We start from the raw sequence: 17,544 nt of genomic DNA on the forward strand, positions 1-17,544 counted from the left end.
AAGTGTGAATTATTTAATTTCATGCACAACAGAATAATTCCTTAGTGTGTCGGCCACAAAAGATAACTGGTTGCGTTTCACAATGGATTCAATCCCTGGATTGCACACTTTGTCACCAATACGATATTTCATTACACTTAATAAAATAAAATTCTAAGATTTAGATAACAGGAATAAAACAAATTGGCTTTGCTCGATGATATCAAAATAATGTATAACAAATAAAACGATCACTTCATGTATTCAAGAAACATCAGTGAACATGCAAGTAGAATAAAAGGACTGAAAACAACCTAACAAGCTGTATGCTGAGCCCGTAGGCTGCTGAGTAGTAGGTTAGTAATTACAGCAAATACAAAGTTGGCTATGGCTACCCCGTGCATTCATTCGTGTTAACAGAAAAAATATTCCTTTGTCAAGTCGTTGGCAATCACCAAAGAGGAAAAATAGGTCCCGTTGATAGGTACCATCTTGGAGGTAACACCGACCTCGAAATTACTTTTGTAATTTCGGTATCAACGAAAGGTTTGTTATGATTTCTTTCCAAGAAAATTAGCATAACAAAGTGTAAAATGAGTGCCAGCTTCCTTTTCTGAAACCCTGTGTAAACAAAAAACGTCTTATTCGAGGAGATGAAATTTGGTCAGCGACGGTGTTTGTTGTGTATCGGTTTTTGACGGTTGAAAACATTATTTTCCAGAGGCGGAATTCTAAACTAATTACCAATGAATAGTACTCGAGGCAGATTAACATACCTTCCCTCGTAAATCTTTACTCTACACAAAAAGCTGGAAAACAATAACTTCATTGATACCTAAAAAGCTATTGCGGTGTGTCGGACTATCTTATATAAACTGTGTCCATAACTTGGTAAGTGATGTTTTATTCTGAAGGTCTTTTTCGACTGCTTTCAACTTCACAAACCGACACTTATCACGGGAAAAAGTCAGGCAGATTGAATGCCCTTTACCCTTATAAATATTCTAATATTAATTGCTTTCTTTTGGTCTAACTCTCTCGTCGACAAAACAATCGATCCTCTGAAATATAATTTCTAACAGACACCATGTCCGCTCACCCTGAAAATCAAGCCAGATTAAGCACTTGATTTCGTGCATTCCAGCTCAAATCCTATACAAGTGATTATAAAACGGAAAGGTTATACCTTATATTGATATTTGACAATGAAATAAGCTGCCTTTTATATTACAAAAGTTGTGTAAAATGTATCTTGGATGCTCTTGAGAAGTTAGCTAACTGTACATCGCCCTTCCAAAGGATATTTGCAATATTGTTGCCTCTACCGAAAGCGGATAGATCAGGCTACGGAAGCTCAGAAAAATTTCGAATTTAGTATTAAAACGAGTATGTTATTATTTGAGGTGTTCCAGGCACTCTTTATGCCAATAGCTTGTAAAATATGTATTGTTATGATACTCTGTTTATTTTGATATAATACTTCATTAAGCCAAACCATTGGCAAGTGTTTCTTTTAGTTACCGACAGAGACAGAGGCAGCAAACATCCAATTTCTCCTCCCAACATAATTGTATGTTGGCCAACAGGTGACGGAATCAAAGAAAGTCGTTACTCTCACGTTGAATCTAATCCAAGCTATTTCCAGCTTGGAACTTAGACGATGAACATCAAAAACACCCTTGTTTTGTTATATGCCCCACATTTTCAAGATAATAGTAAGTAAGTAGTAAGTAAGTAAGTAAGTAAGTAAGTAAGTAAGTAAGTAAGTAAGTAAGTAAGTAAGTAAGACTTTATTTTACGAGGGTAACATTTGACAGTAATAAAACTGATAACCTAATGGGCCTAAAAAATTAAAATTTGAAAAAGAAAGAAATAGTGACAATTGTAACAATATTAAAAATAATTAAAATAAAATAATTAAGCCTATATACATATTTTACATTTTTAAATTGTTATTTCAGATGTCACCAAGGAATATGTCTAGTAATTCCACCAATAACTCGGTGACGAGTCCTCCAGCCACGCCCTCTACTCCTTTAGCCTACTCCTATCTTCTACGAGTAGCGTTTGGCATAATTGCGTTAGAAGCTTTTGTTAGCAACGGTCTTCTATGTGTTGTTATACTGAAAAACCGTAAGATGCTCAGGTCAGCCTATAACTTGCTGATATTTAGCCTAGCTGTGACAGATTTGCTAACAGGTAATTTTAAGTTTGAAGTTTTCACTTTTGGATCCTTTTTCTGTAAAGCAGTGAAAGTAGCTTTTCATACCATGTTTATTTATATTTGTCATTGAATTACGTGTTTCCCTTAATAACAGGTATCGGACACGTGCATTTGATATAATCAAGTTACTGTTTTGTGTTTGAAGGAATATTTCTTGGAGTGACACCTAATTACCTCATCGCCCTTAATTCGTACCAGGCTCCGAAAGGAATTTTCGGCGTCATCTTTTGCAAAATCATTGGTTCCCAGTACTTCGTGTTCCTTTTGGGGAAGGTTTCTGTCCTCTCAGTCTCAAGCCTCGCTTTGGAACGGTGGTATTCTGTGGTCAAACCTATAAAATATAAGTTGAAATTTAAAAGACGACGAGTCTTCACTTATCTTGCTATCATATGGTTCATCTGCTTGCTCTCGCATGTCGCTATGCCGTTTGGAATGACGCTCAACGAAGACAGCCATCGATGCATTTGGATTGCACTGGACTACCCGGCACAATTAATAATCACAATGTACACAGTTGTGACATTTTTCATACCAACTGTGGTCATGTGGGTGACATATTTGCATATCACTTTATCCTTAAAGTCTTTACCTGGAAGACACAACAAGCGCGTTACACGTACACGATTTAGACTTCTACGCATGTGTATTATAGTAGCATTAATATTGACAGTGTGCTGGTTTCCAAATCAGCTCTATTACGTTCTGTCCTCGTTTGGACTCGTCAAACTGGAGACGCCTTTTCATCACTTTACAATAGTTCTCGCCATGTTTAATTCATGTACCAATCCAATAATTTACTGCTACACCAATCAGCAATACAGGAGAGGATTTCTCTCCATACTTTGTCCCCTTTTCAATTGTTTTAACTGGAGAAGACGAAGGGTTGCGACCTTAGCCCAAGATTCGTCATGGGATGGAAGAGACAGAGATTTTCCTGCGGAGAAATTTGACGGTGGAGTGCTTTTGCAGTTTCGCTATATTAACAATGGCTGTGAGATACTTGAAAACCATCAAAGGAACAGCAATATTTAAATTATCACCTTGTTAATCAATTGTAAATAATTTACAAGGACTCCAAGGTATCTTTTTAAATTTATTATTCTCTTACTTATTATTAACCTTCATCTTTATTATCTGCCGTACTTTTACTATGACATGAGCCAGAATAAGTTAACTGGATATATAGACTGGAGACTGGAGTATAAATGTATGTCGCATATTTGCTGCATGGGTTCTTGTTTATGCGCTTATCAATACACTACCGTTCTTGCATAAAACCAATGCCCAATCATTGGTTAATTAGTTAGTCTAACCTGTTAAAAACACCCCTAATTTTAGCTTTAAATGTTCACAACTTAAAAGCGAGTTCGGCGACCCCATTCTTTATTATTGAATAATAATAACCATGTCAAAATTGAACTTTTCACAAAGTTTAAAAGTAATTGTAAGAGCGGATTTAGAGTCACCTTAACCATTTGAAAATTTAAAGTGGCTGTGAAACCCATCACACAATTTTTAAAACTTGACTGTTGCATTTGTTGTTGCACTGTTGAAGTTGTACTTTATTAACATGCTTCTTGCATTAACGTTATAAGACGTTTACGGTTTAAGCTATTTGGTTGCCTTGAATGTTTATGTTACTTATGAGCCACCATTACGATTAACCTAAATGGATTTTGAGATAGACAAAGTAAAAATGAAAGAAACTACGTGGGAAGCATCCCGACAAATCAAAGCAACCTTCTGTTACTGTGTAAAATATTGTGGCGACATGTCCTCCTGCACATAAACAAAATGGGCGGTTTTTTTAATAAAGATGTACGAGTTTTTTTGCTTTTATCCCGCTTTACAACCTTAGGTAGATATGGATAATAATAACAGCAACAAACATTTTCTCTCTGTGAGTGGTTTTCTTTATGATCGCTCTTTGTTAAAACCAACTGCAAAATAGTAATACATGTATAACTGAACAACATGGAGTCCTCCAAGACGAAAGCTTTATGTGCGAATTCAGTAGCTCAGGGAGGTTTAATTTTTATTTTAGTCGTCCTGGTTTCTGAATTCCATTCAGAGGTCTTTTTTTTTTTAATCAGTGAAACAGGTACAGCAAAGCAAAGCAAAGCCGACATACGATTTTTTTATATCTGATTTTTCGAACAGAGTTTGACAGTATAATGTTGACTTCTGTCATACTGATATTGACATACTGATATTGATTGTAAGCCTTTGTGCGCTACGGGTTGGAAGAAAATTCAATTCTGGATTCGGGATGGTGACATACTTTACTTACGGTGTTTTTTTTGAGACCAATAGCTTCCCAGAATTCTTTTATTATTGACCGACACGACCATTCACATAAGTCAACAAACGGAAAAACAAGATATTTCTTTTTTTATTTGATCCAACTTTAATTAGGCAAAACATGATTTCTGGTCTCCGCAAAACTAATTTTTTAATATACTATATCCGGGATAGGTTTGCTAAAGGACCCTAAAGCCATCACAAAAACTTAACATTGCCTCGTGTTATTTAAATATTGATGAGCATTGCTGAATTTGAATATTGTCATAATGAGGAGTTATTTTCCTGAAATTTTTATGAGCGATGGTCGCTAGCCTCACTCACGCATTGTTCTTGTCGAGCCTAAAGCCTGTTTATGTCAAAACAAGCCTAAAACTTTTTTGTGTCCAAAATAAAATAAAAAATGATAATGCGATACCTTATTGCTCGTCTTGACGTTACGTCCGTCACTTTCCAGTTTGTTGAAACAAGAAAATACACCATCCAATATGATCAAGCAATTCAGAGACCAAACATGTTGTTTTTTGGACAAAAGAGCTTGAAATAACCAGCTGCAATTTAAGAGAGAGAAGATCCGAACTAATTTTATAAAATAGTCTATTCTGTTTATCCATTCTGAGTAAAATTCAAGAATTAAGACATGAATGAAAGAATATTTGCACAGTAAACGGAATGGTCAAACAAGCAATGATAGTTCCGTCTTCTAGAGCAGGTGGATTTAACCAATCGTGTGATGAATATAATTTCTCTATGCAGCAATTTTGTTTTCTCAAAAAGGATGTGTCACTCAAACTTAATTATAGAAACCTATATGATCAAAAAAATAGCTCCCCTGCCTCAAGACTGCAGTGCAACGTTGGCAAAATGAATTTTAGTTCAAACATCTCGATGATCCCCGAGGAATCAAATTCAAATGACATGACAGACATGAGAGGAATAATATCAGAAGAACACAGCCTTGTGGTGACTGCAGTTTGCGGGTTCATCGCTGTATTTTCGTTCATCGGCAACCTCCTGCTATGCATTGTTATCTTAAAAAGACGATCAATGTTAACCAAGCCTTACAATGTTCTGATATTCAACTTGGCTATTACAGACTTGTTAACAGGTGAGATTTTCTTCATTATCTTCCGTAAAATTTTCTTTAAATCAATCTTCTTCCCTTAGTCCTCCTATGAATGCACAACAAAGCCACGAATCACTGCACAGATGCCATCTGCGGAAAGGGTTTTATAAGTATTTTTCCATGTTTATCTTTTGGGAAATTTTCTACTCTTTTTTAGCCTTTGTAAAAGGCATTCACATTAAAATTTTTTTTTTTTGGAGGAAAATCCCATCGCACCATGGGTTTGTTTAAAATTCTGGCATTATTTCAAGTTTCGCTAAAAGACAAACAGCACAAAAACTACACAGTAGCGCGTTCAACAGAGTTTACAAGATAAATTATAAAATATAAATTTATACATTTTCTGGTTTAAGTTTATCAAATTGATCACACGTTCAAGTCAAGGAGTATCCACCCTTGCAAATTTTTGTCGAATGTACGTCATATCGTACCCGAACTCCGGGCCAACGATTTTTGTGTACATATGTAAACAGTGAGGCTGAAAAATGTCTTAGTGATACAAGCCAAAGCTGGGAAATGTGAGTTAGGAGATTGGTATTCATTGGTGTGGATGTTAGACATAGAGAGCAAAAAAATGTCAAATGAATAAGTACAACAAGTTTCCCCTCTATTCCAAGAAAATTAAGTAGAAAAGAAATAATAATCTTGGTTTAATCAAAGATGTCAAGTTGGTATCAAAAGAATGTGAAAAGAACGTGAGAAGTATCATTCTGATCATTTTTAACAAGTGATTATGTGGGCAAGTTAAGGGTTGTAGTGGTGCATCAGATTATGCAAATTAGGGTCAATCGCTGTTTTGCCGGCGTATATATTGTTTGCCATTCTAGGACAAGGTGGTACGTAACTGTGGTACGTAAATTTAGTGAAAGTGTTAATGGCAGCTTGTAACTGGTTGTTGAGATATTCAGATTAATTGTATGTCAAATTTCCAGTTCATTTGTTGGTCGGAGAAGGTGTCAACCTCAATAGCTGGTTTTCACATGACGTCACCAAAATTCGAACTACAAAACTATTGATCCTCCTGAGATTTTACTTAAATGATGTATAAGAGCAGCTGAAAACTAATACTCATACAAATTTTCGCTCCAAATGGGTTCTTCTTCTAAGCTTTTGCGTGACGCGGCATTTACATGACGACCTAGAGAGCTGTCATGATGGTTAAAAAAGTGACTTATTTCGGGGAACTTGGCTATCTGAACAGTTCATGTCTTAGAAAAAGTATTATTTTAATGTTTTAGAGTTCCTCGAGGGATAAATTCACGCTTTTGTGACAAAACTCAGTGACAGATGTTTCTGTTGGTTTCCGGCCGCCATGTTGGTATCCATACGGATGGGCACCAGCATGGCGTCTCCATACAAATCTCTATAATATCTCGCGTAAGAAAAATTGCTGTGACCAGAATTTTGGCGAGAGTCTTTGCATATTTACCTTCTTTCATTTCCCAGATTCTGGACTTTATCTAATGACCGGTTTTGATTTTTATGTTGATCTATTTTGAATTGCGTGACACTGAAAACAAGCAATTGTTCGGGCGTACGTCACGCAACGGTGACGTAGAGGCTGCGAAAGGTTTGTTCAAGTCACGAAAAGGCTGGCTTATATCTGTCAACATTATGTAACTGTGTTGGTAAACAGTTTTAAAATAACCTTCCTGCTGTAATATGAAAGTGGGCTGTCAGAATCATTATTTTTGTTTCGTTTCCTCAGAAACGAAAGGTATTGTTTTCAGTTCAGGGGTGAACTATTTACATAGTGATTTGTAATATCCAATCAGAGTAAAGTTCGTAATTGTTAATGTAAATACGGCGGCAAACTTTCAGCCAAAACTCGGTGCATCGCAACAAAATGTGTCATTTTGTGAAACTCTCGTTTCTCGGTATTATCTTGGACAAGAAAACTGCGAACTGGACTTGATAGTGATAGTAAAAAAGAAATATATTTTCGAAATAGAGACACTGCCACACCACGCGATTTTTCCACCAATGCGATATTTTAAGCCGATGGAAGCAGTTAGTTTTGTTTAGTTAACAAAGAAATGGTATTGTTTTCCGTTTCAAAGTGATTTATTGACATAGTGAGTGTGAATGTTATCAGGGTAAACGCTTGTAATTCAAAAATAAGTTCTCGAAACCGAATTTTATTTCGTGACACGGAAAGAAAACGAGATTAAAATGTCATGCAGGTAGAAATAATTGGCGACTTAAATGTTCCTAAGTCTTACTGAAACGATGTATTCTAGAGAAACGAAAATATCTGTTTCCGTACTTGATTTAAATGTGATTAAGATCACAACCACGGCGACATAATTTTGGTCAATCAGAACACGTGTCAGGAATAACAATCCCGCCCCTATTCTGTGGCTGCTTACGGGAAAAGAACACGCACTTAGTGCGTTTAGACGATACTACAGATATGATATATTGTGGATGGTAACTAATTCATCATACTGAAATTTAATTAACGTTGGTATATTGCAAAATAGGCACAATATGGCTTTTTTATGAGGTTTTCTTCATATCGTATGTCGACATTTTCCAGATTTAGTTGAATTTCTCGAATTTTCCGCCTCAACTCCAGTAGCTTTACTTCTTAGAGCGCGCTTTTAAAAATAAGAAAATTTGTTTTTCGACATACCGCGGCATTTCAAGAGCTGGTTTCCATGAAAACACCGATAGCATTTGTATTTTAGCTTCATAATATTCAAGCGAAAGTGGAGGAATAATTGCACAACTGTCGTCACACACGAGTCTTCCTTTTTGAAAAGAAAAATATACTGCGTCACTGACAACGAAACGTAGAGTGCCGCATCCATTTGAATCAAGGACTGCCCGGCACAGAAATGGAAAAATTATGCGTCAAATGCTTTGGCCTCTTAGTTCTATTTAGCCTCACACACAATACTTTGAAGTTCTGAAAAATTTGGCGGTGTTATGAGGCCCTCTTCCCAAAGCACTTACCCTATTTAAGACCAAAGTCTGCGATTTTTCCAACCTATTCAAGTTATGGCCTGACCTTTAAATTACTACCCTGTTTCAGACCTGCCGTAGTTCTCTATTTCAGAATTATGTTTAAGGTATTGTGAATGGCTTTAGTTGCTGGTCCTATCAATAATGATGAAAAAAGAAGCTTCTTCTAAAAAACGTACCTAATTCAAGACTAAAGTGCAAAAACCATACCCAGTTTGAAACCAAAATGACCAAAATCGATAGTCTACTTCTGACTAAAATGTCTTAAAAAAACATGTCCCTCTGATGCTGAACATACCATATAGCCGATATAAGGGAGCACCCCCCCCCGCCCCTGCCCTAGGGCACAGTCAAAGTAAAGTATCACAAGTAAATCCATTTCGAAGCGCGCGCACTGTACTAACTGATACACGTGTAGACAACTTAAATTAATCAGCCCCTTCTCTTCTACAATAGGTTCAGTACTAAACATCACCTGGGCGAAAAACCCCAGGCACTGGCAACTGAACAGATCAGTGCGGTGCAAAGCGGCGCATTAGCAGATATCCCCCTCACCCCAGGACTTCTCATGCCCAACATATTAAAACCCCAGCCTTTTTCAGACTTTGAACACCTTTCCGTAAACGAAACACTATTTCTTTCTGAGAAATAGCTTCTTGTTTCAATTAAAGAAGCTTTGGTTATTGTTCAATGTAATTTTTCCTCTTTCCAGCAGAACTGTTTTTTAACGAAAAGAGTAATTCCATATCACCCCTAGGTTAGCTGATGTCAATCGTCAATTGAATCACGGGTTTGCTCATAGAGTACTTCGGTGTTATTTACGTGGGTGATTTCATTCTTATAACACATGTTTTGGAAACTGACAAGCTTATATAGGTCACATGACTAACACTCAATCTGGGGCCTAATTTTCTTTTTTCTTACATGAGGGCAGTAAACAGGCTTTGAGAGATATCACTATCTTACTGAAAACGCAGCCGAATAGCATGACTTTCTGTTAATGTTTATATTATACGTGTTTTACTTGCAGGAATTTTTATAACAGTGACACCAAGCTATGTTCTTGGACAAAGGTATTATTATGTGGATGACAACATTGCTGGTGAGTTGTTTTGCCGGCTGATTGGCTCTACGTATTTTCTGTTCGTGTTTGGAAAAGGTTCTACCTTGACGATAATGTGTCTAGCTATTGAACGGTGGTTTTCAGTTGTGAAACCAGTAAAGTACAAATACGCTTTCAAGAGAGGAAGGTTGCTGTTGTACATCGCCATTATATGGGCCTTCAGCTGCTTTACACAGATCAATGAACTCTTTATCATGAAAAATTCTCACGGGATCTGCGCACGAAGCTCTCCTCCTTACAGCGTGAAAACCGAAAAGATACTGACACTGTTGCACATCTTAGCGACTTTCTTTGTTCCAAGTATCGTTACTTGGGTTACATTTGCACATGTGTGGTTTCACGTACGTAGTACCATGGTTCATCATCGTACACGCTTGAGTAATTACGAGCGCGCCAAACAGAAGCTGATTCGCGTGTGCGCTTTGACTGCACTTTTACTAACAGTTTGTTGGTTTCCGGCGGAAATGTTTTTCATTTTGAAAGAATTCAATGTTGTTACACTCTCCTTAAGCTTCTATCAATTCACTGACATGCTCGCAATGTCGAACTCTTGTTTCAATCCTTGGGTTTACTTTATATATAACCGAGAAAACAGAAAAGCTTTCCTCAGCCTTGTTACAGTGAAAATGAGAAAGCAAGACAATCGAACGACTGCCTTTAACCTTTTGTCTACAGCAAAATCTCCTTCAGTGGTCCTTATACGACAAGTCAATATGCAGCCCGAACTCGGATCAAGAGAGATAAACGTCTACCTATGACACGTTAAACAGTACACCAAAACTATGTTACACAGGGACCAACCTCCCTTCTTAGGAATCCCCGTTGTAGTACCAGAAGATTTTCTGAGCCTTATTGTGCCATTAGAAATAGTACAAGCACTTCAGGAGTTGTCAGGTCATTAGGACCGTGGACTTGTCGGTCCTCATTCAACATTCCCATCAGCTAACTAACTTGAACAGAGCTTTAAGAAATTAATAAAAGTGACAAAAAGTATAAGATTTAGTATCACTGGTGATGTTCAAGGCTAGCATCCTATCCAGGGAGGGGAGAGGGACAAGCTCCGGCAAGTTAAGACACATAGCCCGATGTAGATTTCACCCTAATGTTGGATTTCAATGAGCTCACAGTGGTGTTTCATAATGGTAACCGTGGAGTTTATGAACCTCAGAGGGTGGGCAAGGTTTAAACACTAGAATGTTTTATACTATGTTAACCTGAACAGTCTTAAAAGCTCAGATATTTGTCAATTATCGGGGATGGACCTTTGGACTATATATTATGCATCGTCTACCATTTTAAAATCGTCCCTTTTCTTTGTACAAATTATCGAAAACCTTTTTCTTGGCTGGTCCCTTCAGCTAACTGTTAAGTCATTTACCAATGAAAGCCAATGACAAGGCGGACACCAACATGTGAAGTTTTCCTACATGCCTCCACCCGGAAGTTATCGTCAACCCTTTCGTCTTGCTCATGAAATATGAATTAATCACAGTAAAACTAAAAGTAAAAAATTCCTTCTTTAAAATAAAAAAAACAGAACAAATTATAATCCTGCCTTGGAGCTGAATAGTGCAAACTCTGTTATGGTCGTCAGTGATGCATTCCCCACTTGTAAATAATAATTGGCACACATGGTAACCGATAAGTGCACTAGATCATTTATTCATCACGCCGGAACTGATTAAATAATTTTTCATGTCATTAAAGGTTGCCAGGTCATTTCATAGATTGCCACATTACTCATTCCATCTGCTCTTTGTTTTCGGGGTTTTTTAAGTTTTTGTGAACACTTTTATGGTAATCCGACTGGGAATTACTTACTTCGAAACATATTTAATGTACAAAAAGAAACAGTTAAAAAGCGAAGGATTTCTGTTTGAGCTAAAAAGAAACAGCACCGTCCAATAACCAAAGAGAGAATTTTAAGGCACCGGTTTAAGATCTTGAAGTTGGCCGATTGCGAGGTCTGAGTCTCAAGTGTCATTAAAGGTAAGCCGGATTTCATGAAAAAATGTATATATTTCCTAGTCTGGTAAAGCATTAATCAAAAATGAGATGAAATCATCCATTAGTTCTCGCAAGAAATTTACATTTCTAGATGTCTGTTAAGAAATAAACTTAACCAAATATTTTCACAACGCTTCTTTCCGGTAGAGCCAGAGGTGAAAATGAACCAATATTTCACTAAATTAAAATACAAATTCACTGAATCTGCAACGACGTATTTCGTTGTACAAGTATAATACAGCATCGTTATCATCGATAACTATTAATTTTTTGCACCTTTAAAACGAACTTTTGCTTATTGACTTTTAAATTCTCTGGGATATAACATTGATATTGGAATTGTCTTTAAAATTATTCTAGTCAAGTGGCTGTATTTATTTTTCATTCTGGATCGCACATTTCTTGCTGTGTGGACACTGGTCTTTTAAAGTTGGATTTATTTTATCCCAGGTAATATTGAAAGAGGAATAGTGGTACTGAGCACGTTGGTTTTATCAAGGCGAGTTCATTTGCAAACTTAGTAAGTTCAGTTATCTTTTAACGTCTGTATCACTGTTATTGCGTTCTTTTTATGTTCGAGAATTACCATTTTAAAAAAAAAACATCAGAAGAAGCCTTTTCCGGTGTTTCCTAGTGTGATATTCCATAAAAAGGATATTTATCTATTGATAAAAATCCACTACACCCCTTAATTTCTTCTTGTAGCTATGGTGAGTCAAGTAAACGAGAGAAAACATTACCTCCTGCACATATTTTATTTAAAATGATAGCAGTTTACCTGAATTTAAGACACTAAATATTAAATGCCCTTTGGCAGTTAACAGACTGTGATAAATCTTAGTCTGGAAGTGATATGATTTGATAAATTTTTTTAATTTGTCTGACAATATCTCTTGTCAAGGAGGAAAACTGAAGGCGCACGTAATCAGACAGGAAAACAACAAAAACACTCCTTGGAGAGCAAGGTGCCTCTCGCAGATCCCCTTTGATCGAAGTTCCAATTTAAAAATATATTGTCGCAACTCTTACCTTACTGAAAAGTGATTTACGTAGTCAAAACCATCAAACATTGTCTCCCGAAGAATGGGAAAAAGAGAACCGAAATGAGTTTCAGTTTTACACTCGATCATTAAACCTTAACCCTTTCAACAGAGATGTCGTTAACTGACTACTTTGAAGGAAAGCAATTTTATTCGCATGCCCATCAGTATATAGATTGCAAATTTCAGAACAGCTTACTAATGCTCTTGACTGCATCGATGAAGATGATCTTTGTTCTGGTCAGGTTCTGCCTTTTCAATTACAAAAAATCCTTATCTGAAAAAATCAGTTTAAACACTTTTTGCCAAATGGTCGGCGTTTGAATTCTTGATAGGTAAATCATTAAAAATCCTGCAAAATAATGTTCATAGTCGGTATCTACATAACAGTTGTAAGACTAAGAACAAATGCATTTTTTCGAATTGCTTTCATTTCCAGAAAAAATAAGTTAGCTCATACATCATTTACCAACAAGTTCTTTCAAAGCCACGAAATGGAGTGGAAATGGAGTGAAAATGGAAAACGTGAAAGCTTGAGCGACGACTCGTGCAACTAACCACTAATGTCAGGAATCTGTCCCGTTCAGTTTTCCAGTGTACATTTGCAGCAATTAGTTTGTGCGACGATTTGCATAAAATGCTTAGTTTGCCATCCAAAACTCCAGGAGGTAAAAGCTATAAAACGTAACTAATGTATAAACAAATGGATTATATATACAGATAACGTGGTTGTATATTAAAGCATGTACCTTAACGTGTTAAACAGATAAAAAGAAGACTTCACTACCCTACACTACTCGCTGAAGACTACCATGGACAATACAACAGTAAAAACAACAAACTGGTCAACAAGCACACTTGGAAAAGACACAAGCTCAAGCCAAGGCAACCCACATGGAATACTTCAGGTGCTTTTTAGTATTATCGCAGTGATGGCGTTTTGTGGGAATGGTTTTTTATGTGTTGTAATACTCCAGCACCGCCGATTCCTAAAGTCATCATACAATCTCCTGATTTTCAGTTTGGCTCTTACTGACTTGTTAACTGGTAAGTGCAGACTGGTACAAACGATCACACCTGATATGTTTGGTATGTTCTTCTTACACTAAACCAAAAATTCAACCAGCAAGCCTGTTACTTAAGTAAAACACGCACTAGATGCAAATTTGAAGCAGAAAGCTTTGCTGACTTCAGCTTGAATTATACACTCTAAGTCTCCTGTCTGCAGGAAAATTTAATTAAAAAGAAGGAAGTAAAAGATCAAACTAAAGAGTAAGGGGGAAAAATTGAAGCTTTACAACGCAATTAAAATAAATGATTTGAAAACGAGCAGTTAACTGAAAAATTAATACAATATGTTGTTTGAGACGTGCTTTTAGTTGTAATCTTAAAAAAAACGGGAAGTTAAGATCGTGGAGTGATGAACGTTGGAGCAATGTGTTCTCTTTGAAAAAGTGTCTTAGTATGGGGCTAGAGTCTACAGTCAAAAATAGTATTATTTTCCAATGCAGTCCTTGAATAGTTGGATCACAAGCATTTGAGATATGAAGACTTGACTTGGGTTTTCATGAAATCACCAAGGTGGGCGAGTTTTAAGCACATCCTAAATAGTCAAATGAAATATACCTTAAGGCAATTAAGAAAGAGTTTAGACAATTCAAGAATACTTAATGTCAAACGTAAAGCGACCGTAAGCAAGATAAGGGGATTGCCAAAATTAATGCGAAACAAAACGAGTTTTTAGTGATAGTAAGGGATACTACGTGTGAACTTGTTGTTTGCTTGTAAGGAACTTAACGCCGACGTTGAAAAGGACAGGTGAGGCAGAAAATTTGAGAAATTTACAACGACGGCTGTGCACGGTTTAACGACTAAGGGCTGTTAATTATAAATGAAAGAAAAACTCTGAATGTGTACAAGTATATTTGTGGTTCAATTTACTCACTAGTACAGTTGGGTATTTTTCTGGTCTATGGTAATATATGATCATGAATATAGCACAAAGAAGATACCAAACTATGCCAAGAGTAACCAGGGTAAAATTGCGGAGCCACAACATATACACATTCCAGTAAACGAAGAGGCATTTTTTTGTCGCTCATTTTATGATTTGTGATGATCCACCTAGATTGACAAACATAATGAAAATTTCCTTTGGGTGTACTTGTATATACATGAGAATATAAATCATTATGAACAACAGCTGAATATTTTTTCTCCTAGGTCTGTTCATCATTGCAACACCTGGTTACATTATCGGACTCAGTTCCTACCCAGCCCCTCGCGGTTTGGGCGGGGAGTTGTTCTGCCGCTTAATTAGTACCCAGTACTTCGTATTTGTGTTTGGTAAAGTGTCCGTACTAACAATAGTGGCCTTAGCCCTCGAGCGATGGTACTCGGTTGTAAAACCAATCGACTACAAAATGAAATTTACGCGGAAGCGAATTTACATCTATATTGCCACTATCTGGCTTATAAGCGGTATTGCTAATGGCTCAAAGCCAGTTAAAGCCAAACTGAACGATACGTCTTTGCGATGCGAATGGAGTGCAATTTCATACCCCAAAGAGATATTTATACCAAGTTATACAACGCTAACATTCTTCATACCAACAGCAATAACTTGGTTGTCATTCCTTCATGTCGCTAAAGTCCTCCAGCGATCACCAGCAGAACGCAATGTACGATTTCGTAACACTCGAAAAAAGCTTACACGCATGTGTGCTATAGTAGCATTGTTATTAACTATATCTTGGCTTCCAAATCAAGTTTTCTACACCCTCTCCGCGTTTGACATCACCAAGGCGGAGACTCTGCTACATCACTTCACCATAGTTCTCGCTATGTTTAACTCCTGTGTAAATCCCTGGATTTGCTGCTTTACTAATCGAGATTACAAGGCGGGTTTCAAACGACTGTTATGTTTTGGCTGTGAGAAAATACATTCTCACCAGAGCCGCTTATCTTCTATTGTCGGGGAAAGCGATGTTGGTGATGGAGTGCGACATGTATTACGCTTCCAGTATATTAACAGAGGTTTAACTATTGACAGTAAGCAAGACATGGAGTTAACTTCTTATTCCACCAGTTAAGGAGGTTACTTCAACATGCGATGTACAGAATTATCCTCAGGTGGAGAAGGAAACCTAAAACTTTTTAGCTTAATAGGCCATTTCCGAGTTACCTTAAGCTTCTGCCTCTGTTTGAAAACGAGTCCGTGCAAAACCTTTCTTATGAAAATAAGTTTGATTTGCATGAAAATGAACCTGTAGGGGGAACTGGTGTCCTACAATTAGACATAACTAGGCTGGAGGCTAACTTAATGGTAACCTTACGATTCATTTAGCTTCCAGTCTCATTTAAACAAGATTGTAACAATTACCTCATCTAAACCATACCGCCTATATTAAATAAACTAAAAAAAAAGACGAAATCCAATAGGAAGTCGAGCAATTTCAGTTTTTAGTCGACAAAAACCTGGTACGTTATACCAGAATAATTTTAGTTATTTTACAGTCCTTTTTACATTTTCTTAAAGCTAAAGATGTAAATAGCTGCCTCAAATAATACCGAAAACAATTTCCCATGAGAAATCGAGAAAATAAATTTCAAAGTTCAGAGGAATTGTGTAAACACAGGTAAAATTTCATAATCAGTTTCATTTCACCAGTACTTTCAAGTGTTTCATACGAAGTTCTAAATTTTTTTTCGACATTTACTGTTGTTAGAAATGATTTTTTTTTTGTAAAGATATTTAATACAGTTGCACAGAAGTTTGCAATAACATGTGAATAATCTCGGTACAAAGTTTTTGTCCACTTGTTACTCGAACTTCTGTAGGTGGTTCCTTCTTAATAACTATAATTATGATGATGAAAATAATATAGATGTTATTGTGGTTGTTGTTGTTGTTGTTGTTGTTGTTGTTGTTGACTCATTGTTATATGAATGGTTTCGCACGAAGACATAGAGGCAATAGGCAACTCGGAAATGGCCTATTGAAAATACAGATCAGGTAAAGGGTTATGAACGAATTCCGGTTGCGTCTTACATAGATATTACGGATATGTAACTAAAGTTTATTACATGACTTAACTGGCCTTAATTATTGTACCGAATATCAATTTCAGAATCAATAGAGGAACATTAAGTGTTTCAATCTTCTTTTTAATCAAGTAACATACCTATCAATTTTCATTCAGTCAATCAAACGATCAAACAAACAATAAATCCCAGTTCGTAATGTATGTATTTCCTTTGTTGTTTTATTGTTTTGTCAGTGAAAAGCCCTACCAGGGGAGTGTTATTAAAGATATAGTACTGCAATCATACGTTGGGATCAGAGAATTAGTATTGTTGGTGTTTTTTTTTGGGGGGGGGGGGGGGGTTTAAGGACTATTTCGTAAAGAAATTGTTGGTATGGTGCTTTGTTTGTTGATGGTTTCCTTGGCAACCAGTAAACAAACAAAGATATTCTGACAGTCCGCAAATAAAACTTGCTGGTAGGCAATGGTCATGGAACGATTGCTTGACATACAGAAGAAAAATCCTTGTTCAAGAATTCCAACTTTGAGTAATTTCACTTAATATGAAAGCCATATATAACATGTTCTTTTCATAATATATAAGAAGAAAAAATTAAAAATTCGATCTTTCTGACCTTTGTGTCACTCAAGAGATGAGCTGCGATTGATAACAACACTTATTTAGCCTATTTATATATAAAGTTTTTATCTTTTCCATGAAAAACGAATTCTTTGTTTTACTTTTAGCAAAC

The 17,544-nt window shown here is 36.5% G+C and overlaps 3 protein-coding genes across 3 annotated transcripts; all 3 read left to right on the top strand.

Moving 5' to 3' along the window:
• Positions 1-1,409: 1,409 nt before the first annotated feature.
• LOC149113563 (allatostatin-A receptor-like) lies at positions 1,410-3,327 on the top strand. Its single transcript, XM_089287689.1, has 2 exons — positions 1,410-2,178; positions 2,349-3,327. Exons 1-2 carry the CDS (start codon positions 1,941-1,943, stop codon positions 3,233-3,235), a joined length of 1,125 nt encoding a protein of 374 aa, XP_089143815.1. The 5' UTR covers positions 1,410-1,940; the 3' UTR covers positions 3,236-3,327.
• A 1,968-nt stretch (positions 3,328-5,295) lies between these two features.
• Positions 5,296-10,716, top strand: LOC110062738 (G protein-coupled receptor 83-like). The gene is made up of 2 exons (XM_020769687.2): positions 5,296-5,612; positions 9,628-10,716. The coding sequence occupies exons 1-2, from the start codon at positions 5,369-5,371 to the stop codon at positions 10,476-10,478; spliced, it is 1,095 nt and encodes a 364-aa protein (XP_020625346.2). The 5' UTR covers positions 5,296-5,368; the 3' UTR covers positions 10,479-10,716.
• A 2,833-nt stretch (positions 10,717-13,549) lies between these two features.
• On the top strand, positions 13,550-17,014 carry LOC149113564 (allatostatin-A receptor-like). The gene is made up of 2 exons (XM_089286125.1): positions 13,550-13,814; positions 14,991-17,014. Exons 1-2 carry the CDS (start codon positions 13,580-13,582, stop codon positions 15,857-15,859), a joined length of 1,104 nt encoding a protein of 367 aa, XP_089142251.1. The 5' UTR covers positions 13,550-13,579; the 3' UTR covers positions 15,860-17,014.
• The last annotated feature ends 530 nt before the right edge of the window (positions 17,015-17,544 follow it).

This window comes from Orbicella faveolata, unplaced genomic scaffold (assembly GCF_042242905.1).
Source record: "Orbicella faveolata isolate gen_17 unplaced genomic scaffold, um_ofav_v1 contig_14, whole genome shotgun sequence".
Taxonomy (NCBI): Eukaryota; Metazoa; Cnidaria; class Anthozoa; order Scleractinia; family Merulinidae; genus Orbicella; species Orbicella faveolata.

Bases quoted from the DNA above. Each gene is read 5' to 3' on its own strand.
- LOC149113563 (XM_089287689.1), top strand. From the start codon at position 1,941: ATGTCACCAAGGAATATGTCTAGTAATTCCACCAATAACTCGGTGACG. The intron at 2,179-2,348 runs GTAATTTTAAGT...TTGTGTTTGAAG, and splicing joins TGTGACAGATTTGCTAACAG to GAATATTTCTTGGAGTGACA.
- LOC110062738 (XM_020769687.2), top strand. From the start codon at position 5,369: ATGAATTTTAGTTCAAACATCTCGATGATCCCCGAGGAATCAAATTCA. The intron at 5,613-9,627 runs GTGAGATTTTCT...TTTTACTTGCAG, and splicing joins TATTACAGACTTGTTAACAG to GAATTTTTATAACAGTGACA.
- LOC149113564 (XM_089286125.1), top strand. From the start codon at position 13,580: ATGGACAATACAACAGTAAAAACAACAAACTGGTCAACAAGCACACTT. The intron at 13,815-14,990 runs GTAAGTGCAGAC...TTTTTCTCCTAG, and splicing joins TCTTACTGACTTGTTAACTG to GTCTGTTCATCATTGCAACA.